The sequence below is a fragment of the Octopus bimaculoides genome, chromosome 19 (genome assembly GCF_046866305.1).
Source record: "Octopus bimaculoides isolate indiv1 chromosome 19, ASM4686630v1, whole genome shotgun sequence".
Lineage (NCBI taxonomy): Eukaryota > Metazoa > Mollusca > Cephalopoda > Octopoda > Octopodidae > Octopus > Octopus bimaculoides.
The window spans coordinates 2,485,404-2,502,965 of NC_142946.1; the positions used below are offsets into that span (position 1 = coordinate 2,485,404).

General features: G+C 36.3%; 1 protein-coding gene across 1 annotated transcript; it reads right to left on the bottom strand.

The window, feature by feature from the left end:
* Positions 1-1,730: 1,730 nt before the first annotated feature.
* On the bottom strand, positions 1,731-4,833 carry LOC106880376 (leukocyte elastase inhibitor). The gene is made up of 2 exons (XM_014930262.3): positions 4,716-4,833; positions 1,731-3,399 (listed from the first exon to the last, which is right to left on the bottom strand). Exon 2 carries the CDS (start codon positions 3,379-3,381, stop codon positions 2,140-2,142), a length of 1,242 nt encoding a protein of 413 aa, XP_014785748.2. The 5' UTR covers positions 3,382-3,399; positions 4,716-4,833; the 3' UTR covers positions 1,731-2,139.
* Positions 4,834-17,562: the final 12,729 nt, after the last annotated feature.

A 17,562-nucleotide genomic window follows, 5' to 3' on the forward strand; every position in this document is an offset into this window, starting at 1 on the left:
TTTTAGATTGGAGGAGGCCCATCAATAAACTTCAGTTTTTTATTTAAAAATCTCTTAAAACCTGAAATGATACATTTTATCAATGTTTACTGTCACAGATTGAAAAAAAAAGTGATAAGAAGTCAATTATTTTACTTTTCATCATCAGATGAATACTTAAATGAGAAATTAATTCTTGATTTCTGGAAGTAAAGGAATGGGAAATGCATACTTGTTGCATCTTGGTCACAGAATTTACTAATGGCAAATATGAAGGAGAACCAAAGGAAGCTGTGGGCACAAACCTGGGTGAATCTGACCCCAGGAGCAGATCTTGGTGGTAGTAAAAGAAAAAAATATATGACATATAAATCAATTTAAATAGCTTCTTTTTTGCCTGCTTTTAGTGTTGTTGTCTTTGTGGCCATGTGGGCAATTGCACATGCTGTATTACACATCCTGAGCAAGGTTCAATCCCTTCCAGAAGCACTATCCTTGGTGTTTATAAAATTATAAAAATTTGAAATTTTTTTAAAATAAAATATTTACTCCCCTGCTCTTGTAATTCCTTGGAAGAGTTACAGATTGAAACCCTCTCCCAGTGCATTAAATCCCTACTTACTAATTTTTATTTTATCTTTAGCAATGATAGATTTAAATATCTCTTAATTTACTACATTACTGTTGGGTGTCTTGGTGGTCTCGTGGGTAGAGACACAGACAGCCACATTGAACATCCTGGGCAGGGTTCAATCCTGCCCAGGGCCTGCATTAAGGGGTCTTACTAAAATTTTTCATTTTTTTTTTTATCTCTAGAGATAAAAAATGAAAATGTTTAATAAGACCCCCTGTATTTCCTGGCAGAGATTAGAAACCTCTGCTTGTGTCTTGTTACTACTTTTAAACACCCTTACCAACTGGGCCACCAAAGCAGCAACAATTTTTATGAGAAAATTAAGATACTTAAATTTACTTCAAATAAATATATGAGGGAGATCTGGTTACTATGTGGCTCTTTCTTTGCACACACACACAATATTTTTGGTGAGTGAAATAGAAGTATTTAATGTCTTTAGTAATTTCTGGCAGAGATTTGAAACCTCCACTTCTAAACATCCTGACCTGTTAGGCCACCAAAGCAACAACAATTCTACTACGAAGTGTTGAGTGAGATTTGGTTACTATGTCAAGGCTGGCTAAAGCCTTGTGAGTCGATTTGGTAGATGGAAACTGAAAGAAGTCTGTCATGTGTGTGTGTGTGTGGTCGATTTGCTCAACTAAAAGCGGTGCTCCAGCATGGCCCCAGTTAAATGACTGAAACAAGTAAAAGAGTCTGGCACTCATTTGCATTCAGTTGATCATATTTATTAGAATCAAAATTTCCAGATAACACAAAAGTATCTCTGGAGATTTAGAAATGATATATTTCTAAATCTCTCAGAGATAAAGCGATAGTATGTCAACTTAATGTGACAGTCCCATGAAAGGGAAGAATGCTAGTATTATTTAGCCTTAGGAAACACCGTTTCCTGTTGGACTTGACACATTTCCTGAGTCCATGTGTTTTCAAAGTGGAGACACAGGAAATGGTGTTTCCTAAGGCTAAATAACACAAGCATTCTTCCATTTTATGGGACTGTTACATTAAGTTGACATCGTTTTACTCTGGAGATTTGTTACAAAGAACAATGGAAGACTTGTCACAGGATTTGTCAGGGTCAGGTCAAAAGTCATAAAATAAACGAGCATTGTTTCAGTTCACTTAATTTATCTTTATTTTGCTGTAAAAAAGTTTTTTAGTTTTAGCTTTTAATTATGAAAGGATGATCTTAAATGAGCTGACAAAGTAAGAGGGTTTGTAAAAGATGAGCTTCATATGAACAGAAGCAGGGGCCACACTGCTTTGTGTATGGATGGTATATATTGGATGAGAAGGCACCAGAAGTTGATAATGGGAAGTAGACTTGTTCGAATGAGAATAGCTTGAGAACAAATCAGAGAATATTGTGCCTCATAGATTGCAGGATGCAAGCGTAGAAGAGAAATAATGTGGATTAATCCAACCCATGCCAGCAGCAAGCGAAAAATGTTAAAATGGTGATCAAAATTTTGATTTATACAATCGAAAGACAATCTTGTTTTCATTTGTTTTAAAAATAATCAAAGTTCATCATGGGTATTTAGTTGATGGAGTCCTGTACTGCTGTCAGGGTGAGTGCATTTTCCCACATGTAGAATCATGAAAGAAGTTTTATCAACAATAAAGAATAAAAATGGATGATTAACTGTGAAAGAGGTTTCATATTTGGCTTTTTTTTCAAACAAATGACTAGATTTTCTGATGGTAGCAGGACTGCTTGTTGTTCCCAGTTCATTGAAATTGAGAAAACCTTGGTGAAGAATGTCAATTAAGTGTACGTGGGTATTTGTTAAGTTGTTATTTTCCAAATTGAAGAAATGGTCAGTCGTTTCTTTGAATAAAATATCTTGAAAAGTCAAGTTAGATTTCATTTGAAACTTGGGTAAAATCAAAGCAACATTTCTTGGAGAAGCCTTGTTAGCAATAATTTGCCATAAGAGTCGTGATGTCAGCTGTTTTTCTATTGAAGTAATTCCTTCAATATCATCAGGAAGAACGACATAGAAACTAAACCGGTTACCAACCAAGGGTATTTCTAGACTCCTAAAACTAAAACGTTCATCTGATTTTATAGTAAAATAGTCTTCTGTATACATCATTTCAACAACTTCTGCTTGTTTTTCTGTCACATAAAAGTTTTCTCTCATGGTAAACTTTCTGTTAAATTGAGTTTTCCAAAATCCTTGGAAATGCAAGCTGTTCACTAATACAGCAAATATTTCTTCATTTGTGTTGCCAAATGACATAAAATTGCTGATTCTATTTTTATGGAACTTATCACTTAATTTATCAATAGTTCTTGGATTAATTTCATCTATTTCCAAAAAGTAGTATTTGCTAATATTAATGTTGATGTTCGGAAGAAGAACTGGATCAATATATAATTTATTAGATAACTGGAAATTTGATAAACCTTGAACAGTTTTCAAATATTCTGTAAAACTTTGATGGAATAATTCCCATGAAACAGATGGATAAAGCAGAGATTGGATTTTCTCTGCAGAGTTTATTTTATCAGTCATCTGAACGAATGACAGACTTATACTAACAAGAAATGGTGACCAGAGTATGTTTCCTGTCTTTGAATCAAGAAGTTGTTTGAATATTTTCAAAGTGAAATCATTAATTGGTACAGAAATGTCATGTTTGTATTGTTGTAGTTTGTCATAATTTGCTGACGGTGTGTCAGCTAAGGCAACGAAATTATTAGTGAATAAAAATATGATATACGTACTTACTATGAAAACACTGAATACATACATGTTGGTATAGACTGGACGCTGGAAAATATAAACATTACTGAATTTTATTAAAAGAAACAAAACTTTAGATCTTATAAGCACCAATATGAGGTAGAATAGAGAAAGAAGCTCCCACGAATATGCTTCTAATGTCAGGTAATCTATTGTGTAATTAATAATGTAGTTAATGAGAAAGTGACAGGTACAGGATTTGAGTCAGCCAATTTCTGTTTTGTTGACATTCATTTACAATTAGTGTGCGATGTTAAAGGAAGGATACGCAAGCACACACACACGACAGGCTTCTTTCAGTTTCTGTCTACCAAATCACATCCTTACCATCACCATCTTCAAGTAGAAAGAAGGACAGAAGAGACCTGGATGCATCTTTGCTCAAAGCGCAGGAATATCCAAGACTATATCATAATTTGACAACAGGGCAGGAGTGATGTGCACATTACACAGGTAATTTGAGGGGCAAACTGTAGCATCGACTACTAATAAAGATAGCCTTCGCGGTAGGCACCAAAAGATACAGGACCTGATCTCCCATGTTCATGAAACAGGCAGCAGTAAAGTTGGTGAACAAGATTGTAAAAGTCATCCTAGAAAAAAATATGAACGAGGCGCTGGAACGATGGAAAAAACAACAAAGGCCTCGAATAAACACAAAATTTTGTCCTATAGTATACGACACAACTAAGCAGAGCTTGGAAAAGTTAACATCAAGATGGCTTTGAGTGCGAGGCTATTATTCTTGCTTCATTTTTAGAACAATGAAACCAAGCTCAACAGAAATGTCTCTAGGCTCCAAATTCAATCAAATCCTGTTAAATTAAGAAAGGCCAAGACTGGACCACCCCTTGTTGCTATTTTTCAATTACAGAATGGAACTTCAATAATGTCTTTAAGATTTATAGGCTACACACCTCAGCGGTCTACTCAGTGTTAGCAGATGGATTAACAGAGTTTCATAGGGAAAGAGAAACACATGACTGCCTTGAGGAATATTTCCAGCAAAGTTTGATTTGAAAAAAGCCAAGTTTCCTAGGATGAAAGAGGTTTTTAGACAGCGAAACCTCAGCGAAGTCTTTCTGGTACGGGAAATTAGAGTAGACCTCCGACTTTAAAGAGACAAAGAGAAGGCTTACCACAATTTAGAGCTTAAATAGAGACACTCCCCGTTGTTCAGGACAGAATCCCATACTACGAATTGTGACTATAATTAAGAGCAGACATCGTCGATGAAGTATCTTTTTGGACTATAATTCTTGTTTGTGTATTGAATAATTGAAACATGGTAATTTAACTGAAATTAGTGGTAAAAAGACAAAGAATTTTCACGAAATACTTACATAACTGAAGAGAAAATCCAGAAACTGTAAAGTTCGTAAAAATTCTGTTAATTGAAAAAAGTCGGTGCTTGTTTGCAAGGGGAGTTAATTCGTTTGAAGAGTCGCAACTCTTCTATTCAAGCTGTACTCCACTCTAACAGTTATACTCAGCTCTTCTATTTAAGTTGTGCTCCACTCTTAGAGTCGTACTCAACCGAAAAATATATCAGAAAAATTAACTGAATGTGGTTTATTTCATCACTATGTTTAGATATAACGCATTAATAATGTTTTTTTGTTAATCAGGTTTCAGTATGTTACAATAAAAATTCAGTGGAAAAGAATACAATTTACAAAAGTTATCTGTAAGAAAAAAAAAATGCAAAAAAGCTGTAAAGAAAATGATTTGAAATGAATAAATACATAAACAAGAAAAAGCTATGTACACTCTTTCAGTTATACGTCGGGGCTGAGAAAAAATTTTTGCCAGCAGCCTTGCATGCACGAACGTCTCAAAAGCTACAGGTTTAGGATTAGAGAAATCAAAGTTGATTTCAGTAGAATGCGATCCTTGAGATGCGAGGCTCTGAATATCTATTGTGAAACATCTCATATGCCTCTTTCTCCAGTCTAGCAATAGTCTTGAAAATACTTTTAATACAAATTAAGCCTAATCAAATCAGCTGGCATCTGTTTATATTTTAATAAAGTGAGGTGCAAATGGAATTATAAACTGCTTCTGTAAATTGAGGTTTTTCGATAAACCAAACATTTGTCTTTAGCAAATGTGACAAGAAAAATTATCTTCAGCCTCATAAATTTGACCTCTTTCAATTTAATTTCTAACAATTCAACAATTATCAGTCATATTTTAGTGTAGTATTAATTAACAGTTACTCACTCCGTTTTCCTTTTAAATATTTTGGAAATTAATTAAATATTTTATAAGAATTTATTTCAATATCGGATTAGCAGTCCATTAGGAGTTATTTCCCTTTACCCGCCAATATCCTTTACTTTTGGAACTTGAGAATTTTTGTGCAGTTGTAGATTCAATGTTGGATGAGAACCCAACGATGCTACTACTGTCTGTAGACCACAATATGTCAACCGTTTACCAACTGCAGTTTGGACGGAGTTGTCCTGTAGTTAGGTAGCACTTTGCCCTGGCTATTTGCATCAAAGCAGAATTAGAAATGAGAAAAAAAAAAAAAAAAAAAATTTGCCCGACGCCGTAGGAATTTCGCAAATTCACCTTTGAATTGGAATTGTATTTATCAGCCCCGTAAGGATGAACGGCAAACCTGTCTTGAATGAAGTTCAAATCTTTCTCTAATCAAATTTAACTCTCAATCTTTTCATTGTGTTAGCCCAACTCGACTGCCAGCATTTCTTAACTAAATAATGTTTTTTTTTTTTTTTTCATTGATAAAAGTTACACATTTGTATGGAAGGACAATATTCGATCGAATATTACTGGTATTGCTTTTAGTGACCAGAAGTTAACAAGCAAAGTCAATTCTAATTTGATTTGAAGAACGGAAAGGGTCTTCTGCCAGAATAAGTAGTTGGCAGAAACTAGTTATTCTGCCAACACAAAAGTAATTTGTGTTACGTGCGTATTAGTGCATGTGTACACGCACGAACACAAACACAAACACACACACACACACACGTGTACGTACGTAATTATGTATGTCATGTTTAATACATACTTCTGATTCAGTTTGTTAGATTCATTGTATTCTGCCTAAATTGAATTTTTGCGGCCCTTGGAGCGAATAAAGGTATTGGTCAGCGTATGTGTGTGTGTGTGTGTGTGTGCGCTTGCCTGCACGACGCCTATCCCTGTTGTGTTTGCGTTTACTGTTAGCATTTCAGGTTTTTAATGCTCGTATGTCTATGTGGGCCAAAATTGCTGGCGCATATTCTACATGGATGATAACTTGTTTAAGACGTCAGGGTCTGAGATAAAGTAAAGAAAATTAGGTGCCGGTGTAGTATGTGATCTACAGCAACTTAAATCTAGACTAGCTTGTAGTCTACTTTCAAAATTTTGTTATAAATTTGCAATTGTAATTAGAGGAGTGAGTTAAACATTCAAAAAATAAAAGAAAAAGAAAAATCCTTATTGATTTTTATTTCATAGGAGAAACATGAATACTCTGAATGTTTGTATACAGCACGGATATCCTTTAAAAATGCAATAAAGAGATTTTGCTCATTTGATTTTAAAATCTTCCAACAAATGAAATCTAAATGAGATTGAAAGGTTTGCAAACATTGAAATGCTTCACAAGGTATATCATTTGAACTAATGTAGATCACAAGCTATACCAGTACCATGTATGTAGATCACATACAATACACCGGCACCGAAAATTATCTATTATTTCGATGAAGTTTAAAGAACTTCAGGAACCCTCATCGCCTACCTGAATATTTCTTTACATAAACAGTACAAGAATTGAATTCAAATAACAAATGAGATTTCTAGCAGTTAATAATATTTTTCTGTTCCTTTATTCATTCGATAGCATATATCGGAGATTGGTAAATTATCCTAGAATGTTTATTTCAAGTTGTATTTCTCTTCTTTCTTCCCAGCTTATCATTGTTCTCAACTAGTTTGGATGTTTTCTCGTTTCACGTTCCAAAATGAAATCAATACCACTTATTATTTGACGCTTAATAATTTTTTTTTTTTTTTTTTTTATTAAAGTTCTGCATGTTTCTTTGTGTTTGTAATCCTTACGGTCCTAATTGACTTTGGTTCTCAAACTGAAAAATACAGACTCCCCAACTCTCAAACATATTCGCGAAGATTTTTGCTTCACATCTCATCATTTGTAAAAGAGATGACGGGTAACACTCATGCTTGCGCGCGTGCACTATATACAGTTTGATGTATTGGTGAACTGTTAACGGCGTTGGAGAGCATAAATATTAAAGTTATAGTTGAGAAAAAGTTAGTTGACATGGAGGACTGGAAGCCATCTGAATATTGGAAAAGAGTAACCTGCATCATGATGATTCGCGTCGGGCATCGAAATACCGACATCATGACTGCTACTCAATGCTCTGAGAACATTGTAAAGGCTGTAAGACATGATACGGACAGCTGCAACGGAGACTACACCAAGAAGTGACACAGCAGGCGTTTTGACTGCGTCCACACGCCAGAATTCATTCCCACATCTTTGAATAGGGCCTACGGCTCGCTTCAGGCGGCGATGTGAAGCTGTCGGAGAATGTGATCAATCATTGGTTGGAGAGGCCATATGTGTGGCAGTAGGATTCGTTTCCTTGCCATACATCCGGAGAGTCAGAAGTAGTTGCCGGAGAATTTCTTTGACTTCACCGGCACCGATTTGTGACTTTCTAATTCCATCGGTTGTAATCCCATGGATTACTATGTGTGGGGCGCGGTTAAAAAGGACACCAATCACTCTGCTTGCACCATCAAGGCTGAGCTGACGACCAAGATCAAGGAGATGTTCAAAAATCTTCGCAGCCACATAGTGAGGAATGCTTGTACCAGGTCCCAGAGCCAGCTCAAGGCTGTGATGGAAGCTGAGGACGGCTACTTTGAGTAGACACTTATACTTTAGCTGATAGTTTTTAGTTCTTTAAAAATACATTTATTTTTGGATAGCATATTGTGTTTTCTTTACCTTTTATGCAAACTGTCAAATTTAACCTGAACACCCTTTGTGTGTGTGTGTGTGTGTGTGTGTGTGTGTGTGTGTGGCTGAAACAGCAGCAGTAACAACAAAGAAAAACTAAAACTACAACAATGAAAAACAGAAAGAGGACAAATTGATGCCTCGACACACCTGCATATTCCAGCAACATTACAACAACAACAAACAACTCAACACCAGAGCCACCATTAACAGCAACGACATCAATTTGTCGTCTTTCTGTTTTTCATTGTTGTAGTTTTTCTTTGTTGTTTCAGCCAGTATTGTTGTTGTTGTTGGTGGTGGTGGGATGAGAAAGGAAGCGATAAAACTGATCTTTCAATCTGTGAAATCTTACTTCCCTGGTTTTCCACCGGACAAATCGATACAATGCTTTCTTTTTTTAATTTTAAAAAGAAATGAGTAAATTTCACAAAAATAACTGCAAATTCCGACCCAGTCAGAGCAGGTCAGTTGTCATGCAGCATCCACCATTTATCGGTATCTGCTCGGATCATCCCGGGGTCCGAAATTTTTTTCTCACGAGAGTTCCGGATACCCAGGAATTGATTCATTTGCATACAGCCAATCGGAGCTCACCTCGGCCTTGTTGTCAAGTTAACAAAGGTTAGCATTCAAAATGGCGACCTCCGATTGCTATGCTAATCTTGTATTGTGCTCTCATTCAGATGCCAATATCATCGATAGCGGTGTGCTAGCAACCCTCCCCCGCTTACTGTTTTACAAAGTAAACAACAACACAAATAACTACGCAGAGGCGGCCATGGTTGAGACAATAACAAGAACAACAAGCATTATTGAAAGAGAAAAAGAAGCATGGTCATTCCTTGTCCACGTGACCTTATCTCATTTCCCCCGTCACTTGTTATGCGCTCAGAAATTAGTTTGATAGTTGAGCTCTGATTGGCTGTATGCAAATGAGTTCATAACTGGGTCCGGAACCCTCGTGGGAAAAAAATTCGCATCCCTGGCAACCCTCCAAGGAATATCCCGGTCAGTTCCTGTCTCCGTGAAATACTTCCCCATCTGCAGCGACCATGGGGCATGTGGCCGACCAACACGAACCGTCACTCCAACCGGATCCCCAGAAAAGAGAACACGGTAACCGGAAATCGAGCCACATTACCCATCAGCCGGTGGTGCTAATCACGAATCATGAAAGTAAGAGTACACATCCCTGTTTCGTCCGAAGGGCAAACATACAACGGAGCTGAGGAGCTTCTCAGAGTTTTAGGAACCTTACGAATTATTCACAGGAAACATTTGAACATAAATTCTTGACTGACATTTAAAAAAAAAAAAAAAAAAAAAAAGAACTTAAGAGCGACTCAAAGCGCTACGTTGCAGATACTATCACAACAGCAATTGGGAAGCGAAATATAACCAGTGCGTGTGTCTTTATTGACAAAATTACACGCTTCAACATTTGCATAAAACTACGATTTTTCAAAAATTTTGCAAAACACACACACACACAAACACACGCACAAACACACACACACACAACACACACACACACACTAGTTTGACTTAGCTTCAAATTATTCAATGTTTCGCGTGCGTAGAACACACGCACGCAGACGTATATGCATGCACGTACACACACGTAAGTGAATGTAAGTCTGTATTCCTCGAGGCATTCAGGTATAAGACTGATATTTTAAAGTTGTAGTTGGAGTCACCTCATATATCATCATCATCGTTTTACGTCCGTCTTCCATGCTGGCATGGCTTGGACTGCTTAAATTATTTGCTTATCAAAGCTGATACAATTCTTACTCATCAGCTTTTATACAGTCGATCGTCTAACTTATAATACGTATTAATCTATGAAATAAATAAATAAATAAAATAAAATAAAATTAACTCACTGCAAAACATGGTTTTATATTTCTCCAGTCTGGAATGTGATTATGACGGACTAATAATAATAATAATAATCATGGCAGAACAACAATGATAGCCTTTAAAGCGAGCATATCTGTCCACAAGTGACTAATTCATTTTAGTTATTCCAATTTTTACAGACCACCAAAAGTAGGCACCGTTAATCGAAAAGTTAACTTCGTTAACCGTTAATCCGTTAACTAAAAAGTCAACTTCGTTAACCGTGAATCAGTTAATTCTTTAAAAATGTAGCAGAAGGTATCGATAAAACGTTAACGTTAATTTTTCTTATAGAAAGGAAAAGTTTTTGCTCTAAAACCTCCAAAAAGCCTCCTTAAAAAGTGCCAAAACCATAAAATCCGTTAATATTTTTAATGTAGCGGAAGTTAATTAGTCCGATAATGGTTTGCCAAGTTAACTTAAAAGTTAAATCGTTAACGAAAATATTAACTTCGTTAATTAACGATTAACGGATAAACGGTTTGGTGCCCAGGTTTGCACACCACAAAATATTGAAAAGCAAATTCGATAACAGTGAATTGAACTTACAACATCTGGAATCGAAAGTGAAATAATTTATCCAGCACTTTTGAGTCTGCCTTTCTGTTTTGAAATAATTATTTCTCTTTGTGGATTCAAATTTAAGGAATTAGATTTTCAGGAGTATGCCACAGTCGATTTAGTGGAATCAATATTAGTTTCTATTTCATTAACTCCAGAGGGAGGAACAATCTGCGCGGGATTTGAACTCAGAACTTAAAAAAAGACACAATACCGCGGGGCATTTATTCCGGCATTTCAGTTTCTGCTAAGTCACCACCTCTGCATTTTGAAATTATGAATTCACCCGTAACGATTTTACATTTCATTTGTTCTCAGATTGCTGTGTAAAATGCCCCGAGGAACAGAGAATTGTTAGCAACACCTGCTTGTATTCAATGTTGAAAACGAAACATTTGTAAAAGGCGAAATAACATATAAGTGGAATAATGTTTTGAACGACATATCACTAGGATAAGCTAAACAAACGAATTTTCACTAGATAATTTATAATAAAATGTCATTCTTAAACGATTATAGAAAACAATTTTCATGTATTATAAATATTAACTCTGTGACATCCAGTAAACATGTTTAAACGTCAATACTTGCCTCAAACTACATTATTAAAATAGATTTCCTACCGTATAAAGAAACTTACAATAGACACACAAACACAAACATTCGCAATGAATAATATTTTTGTACATAGCGGGACACATTCAGATTTGATCTTCTACAGCTGCTGTTACCATCGCATCCCAAATTACCTTAAGGACTTTCACAGTGAATATGCAACAAATATGTGTGTGTGTGTGTGTGTGATGCAGCTAGGTGTATATATATATATATATATATATATATATATATATATATATATATATATATATATAAGCAACAAGTATAGAGACGAGTCAACAACAGAATCTCTTCGCAATCGTTCGACCTGCGAGAATTAGCTGTCAAATCACTCTCAAATCGCTCTCACTGTCTAAAAAAGTGACACATTAGATAATCCAGGCCACAAGTTACACAATGCTTGGGAGGGTGGGAGGAGGGAAGAAGACACTAGTTTGGTCACATTCGGTTTGGGTTAAACATTTAAGATGTATCACGAATAAATATGTTCGTGGGATGAGTCTATCTCTTGTCTACAAGCAAAAAGGTAAACCTATAGACCTCTTCTCATCACCCCTGGATAAACCTTGACTCTAGAATTGGAGTTGAGGTGAGGTGAGGTGAGGTATTTACTCTGGACAGGGCTTGGTTTATAATCAATTTTTACCTCAGCGTTGGGAATCCCCTTGAGAAGCAATGAAGACTCCCGGAATCGAGGATCTTATCGCAGCAACACTGCATTTTCCTGCATGATTCGACAATTCTTAAGATTAAATATATCGCGATAGGGATCGACTGTATCCATGCTTTTAAGTGTTTGTTTACTGCTTAACGTCTTGGAGAGTAAGACGTGTTCGAAAGTAAAATCGAACCCTGGGGCTCCAGCGGAACGTATTTTATTTGTTTAGTAATTAGCATCACTTCAACTAACACCCGTCTCTTCACATGGCCGCGTGTATCACTCTCAACACGACCTCATGTTTCTCGCCTTTTCATTATCTAACCTTCTAGAAATAGGTGCCTCATTGAACTTAATCGACTTTGACTATTTGCCCTTACACTACAGCTATATTAGTGTACTAGCAAATTCTATCATTCCAAGCTACCTTCTGTCCGTATTTGGACGTCACAAGTTCAATACAATTCGATCCATATATTAACAATTTTGATAACATTAAGATAAACATATTAGATTCTATTATTGATGACACGGGAATACTAGTATAATACATAACGATATGATCTGTATATATGAAACAGTTCATTGTAATATATTATGCTTTCATGGAACCAGATTGATCTTTGTTAGTTCCACTGACAATGAGCTTCAATGGATATCTGTTCTCCACTGCAACTGGCAAGAATCTGCGTACGATGAGAGTGCCATGTTCCAGCGCCTAAATGCATGTCGATGCAGGTCTTCCACGTTTCTTTCTTTCCTGTGCTGATGCTAATAAACGGCACGTGATGAACTAATTCATCTTCATTTCGCAAGAATCTCCACTGAACTTTCGCTTCAGATTAGCTAAATTGCAGTACAATACATAGTGACATATTCCGTCTGTCTGAAATAGTTTATAGTAATGTAATGCAATAACTTACAGCGATGCACATATTTGAAAAATGACCGCGTAATTAATCAAATTTTCTAATTAATTTTGTTAATTTCCCAAACATTTTATAGAATTCATCCATTTCCTGTTATAAGACTTTCAGCGTACAAATGTCAACAAGTCACTCTGAAAACAGTCACTGAATGTTATTCATGGTAACAGTGATTAGCAGTTGAGATAAATGATTTCACAAGAACAATTTTGCGGAATTCATTAAGATTCAAAATTTAAATTCTGTTTTGAAATTATTAATATTTTTTTTATTTCAACCAGCAACCTTTGAATGTTTATTGAAAAGAGTTTCTCATTTCATGTTCACACACACACACATACATACACATACCCAAGTATTTGTACAGAAAGAATTAAGTTGCTGAAGATATGCTTTTATTATTGTTAATGTTTAAGTAAATATTTGAAAAAAACAACAATAAACAAACAAACTAGAATGGTAGGATTATCTGCTGCTAATGCATAAAGCTGTGTTCAACAATTCCGGCCCCCACAACTGAAGTGAGGAAGCTTCTTGTGTACAATATGTTCAGTAGCAAAGTTAAACAAATAACTGAGGTGAGAATTTATCGCTTTTCCTTGCCGAATTTGACACTTTTCTGGACTGTGTGGCGCCATCCAAAGCTACCCCCAATATACTTTCAGTAAAGGCCAACACAATCAACGCAGTTTGTTTAAACGTGATCTTAAGGTCAGTAAATATACGTGAAAATCAAATAAAGACATAATAAAACTTGGAAAAGAAACTACACCAATAAATTGAATTTATGTAATCTTCACATCCCACATTTCCCCCAAAATGTTGATTGAGATGACGGAAGTAGCAGATATTGTTAACGGGTTGATTAAACAACAGTAATAGAAACAATATAAGAAATTGAAGCTAGTCGACATTGCAAATAGTTTGTAATGAAAGAATAAGTAGATACTTTGTGCGTATATGTGTGCACAGCGAATCTGTGAATATGTTGCTGCGCGTGCAGAAGGCCATAGAGTAGAAACTATGATATTAGGAAAAACTGAGGCCCCGGTTTCGATACCAAGTTGTTAATATTTCACGTATTTTATGCCAGTTGGGAACCTCTTCCCTGATGATAATAAGGTTCATCTTCAACATTGCTGGACTCTCTGATCTCCTCAAACGAGATGCAGTCAGGTATATATATATATATATATATCTACCCTTTATCTTTTACTTGTTTCAGTCTTTACATTGGGACCATGCTGCAGCACCACCCGGAAGAATTTTGAGTCTATCGAATCGATCCCAGTAATTATTTGTTTTTAAGCCTGATACTTATATCCTATCGCCCTCTTTGTTGACCCGCTAAGTTACGGAGACGTAAACACACTAACACCGGTTAACTTCCTTCAATTTCCGTCTACCGTATCCGCTCAAAAGGTTTTGGTCGCCCGAGGCTATAATAGAAGATACTTGCCCAAGGTGCCACGCATATATCTATAACTTTCTTTCCCTCACAGCTTTCTGGAAACGGAATATTTTCTAATGAAATTTTGCAGATATACGTTTTCGTGAGTGAATTACGATTATGTCGAAATAATAAAAAAGAAAACTTCTCAAGTTATAGAAACTGATAGAGACAAAGTTAGGCGGCCTGGAATGAATGACCCGAAACTGAGCTTCTAAATAATGTTTTCTTATCAACCATATCAACATAACCATTTCTAAAACATTGTAGTTAAAAATAATGGTGTGAGCAAAACAAAAAAAAAAAAATTAAAAAAAAAACAGAACCGTAGTTATGCTTAACCCATGTCTCTCAATTCCCATGCACACAACACACATGGAATTGAATATTAAACTATTTTCTTGCTTTTATTTGAAACTATTTTTTCTAAAACCACTGGCATTGTTTTGCTTGTCATTGATTGTCATATAAAAGATTCAGTCAGGAAAACGGAAGCTATATCACTTGCGCTAGTGTGTGTGTGTGAAGCTCCACCATATAAAATCAACACGTAACATTTCGTTTCCAATTCTTGAAAATATTAAACGGAAATATATTTCTCGCAAAGTTTACCACAAAAATTTCCAGTTTCGTTTTGATCAAAATACCCGCTACTCAAGCCATTTCTCCTTTCATTTCTCTTTTTTTCCCTCCCTCGCCTTGTCTACGTATGCGAGTTCATGTTGTCTTGCGTTCCCCATCACTTGCGGCCAGTCTCTTAAACACAAAGATTTGAAACTCTGATTTTTGTCAGCTTTACTCGGAAGAAGGATTGCCCTAAACGTTGGCTGCTTAATTCCCTGTAACAATTTCATCGTTCTCTTTATGTCACTTTACACTCACACACATACACACAAAAGGCTCATCTTACCAGGCTAACAAAATTTTGAGGAGATTCCTATCTGCGAATAGATCTTAATAGTGAAAGTACACCACTTTCAGAGTTTAACCATTAACAAATAATAATAATAATAATAATAATAATAATAATCGAAATGAATGTTTTGCAAATACTATTGATTATTCTTTCTACAGATGTTGTAAATTGTCCGATGAAATTACAACAAATTCAATTTCAGAGCAATAATAATATATAAAATGGCTTGAATGAAATGACACCTGAAAAATGTGGCATGTACGTATGTACGGCTATACACACACACACACACACACAAGAAAGAGAGAGAGAGAGAGAGAGAGAGAGAGAGAGAGAGAGAGAGAGAGAGAGAGAGAGAGAGTTCGAATTGCTCATTAGATAAGTAAAACGTAACTCCTGGCTATTTTGTAAGCTGTTAAAATTCTGTGCAGCCCCGGGGCCAGAAATAGTTCTGTTTGCACTGTCTGTGATCACATTACATGTTCAAATACCAGACTTATTTATGAAAGGTCCACAGGGGCAGGCGTGGCAAGAAGCTTGCTTTCCAACCACATGGTTTCGGGTTCAGTCCCACTGCGTGGTACCTTGAACAAGTGTCTTCTACTATGGCCTCGGGTCGCCCAAAGCCTTGCGAGTGGATTTGGTAGACGGAAGCTGAAAGAAGCCCGTCATATATATATATATGTGTGTGTGTGTGTGTGTGTGTGTGTGTGACTTTGTGTCTGCCCTCCCATCATCGCTGGACAACCGGTGTTGGTGGCTTTACGTCTCCGTAACTTACCAGCTCTGCAAAAGGAACCGATAGAATAAGTACCAGGCTTTAAATCAGTAAGTCCTCGGGTCGATTTATTCGACTCAAACAGTGCTCAAGGCAGTGCTCCAGCATGGCCACAGTCAAATGACTGAAACAAATAAAAGAAAAAACACTTGCGAGACCTCAACGGGTTGCCCATGCAGGCCCTACAGACTTAGCGGAGCGTTGCTGGTTTTTATGTGCAAAAATGTGTTCGTCTGCTACTAAATTTTTGAAAATCTATTTTGGACGATGACTAAATTCCGTCGATAAATTCTGTTGATGAATGAATTCCGTCGGGGCCAGGTAGTCATCTCAGGGTTCATAACGGAAATGCTATTAAACCTGTTACAAGTACATGTTGGCAAGAGGAAAGATGTTGGCAACTTCAAGATCGGGTTGACGACCATCGAGAATGTTTTCCATGCGTATGTATAAGCATATCACTTGGTTCTGTAGGCATATTTTGTGAAAAAAGAATGCAACGTAAGTGTGTTCAATAAATTGGTTGTTGAATCTGCTTATTTAATGTATATAGGAAGATGATGGTAATGCACTCACAATATCTGGCAATCCGCTAGGGTAGAGAATTTAGCATGAACGACTTCCACCCGACACCAGTTTAACTGAAACAGCTGTTTTGTGAAGACAACCGTCGCAGCTACTTAAACGGTCTCTTGGCAAATGAAGTCTTGGGAGGAAAAAAAGAAAAAGGAAGAAAAACAAATAACGAAAACAAAAAAAGGCTAAATAAACATTTGACAACAACCTAAACAAATTAATGATTCAGATCTGTATCACCTCCCCCTCCTCCCTGCTACCTCCTTCGCCTCCATCAGAGATCGAATTGTTTGGTTGAAGAAAACGTGACCGGTAAAAAAACACATTTCGATCAGCTTTACAGTTTTGTTGTAGAAGAGAAGAACGGGGTGGAGGCAGAAAGGAAGGGAGAAGGGTGTGTGTGTGTGTGTATGTATATATGTATATATATGCATACACGCACATACAAATGTATATACATACAGAGAGAGAGAGAGAGAGAGAGAGAGAGAGAGGTGGGGAGAAGTGAAATCAATAAACTACAAGAAAAAGATTACTAAAGCGTTGACATACATGTGTGACTTAGGAAGGTTGTATGAAGGGAGGTGGAGGGGAAGAGAAAGAGAGGGGAAAGAAGAGGAACAACAAAAGGAGAGAGAGAGAGAGAGAGAAAGAGAGAGAGGGTGAAGTAGACAGCAAATTCTGGAGGGAATAAGATTTATCAATGGAAAAAAGTGTAGAACAAGAATGTTTTGTCTCTCTTTATTCGATATGATGATGATGATAATGATGATGATAATAATAATAATAATAAT

Coding starts and splice junctions, on each gene's coding strand:
- LOC106880376 (XM_014930262.3), bottom strand. CDS start 3,381: ATGTATGTATTCAGTGTTTTCATAGTAAGTACGTATATCATATTTTTA.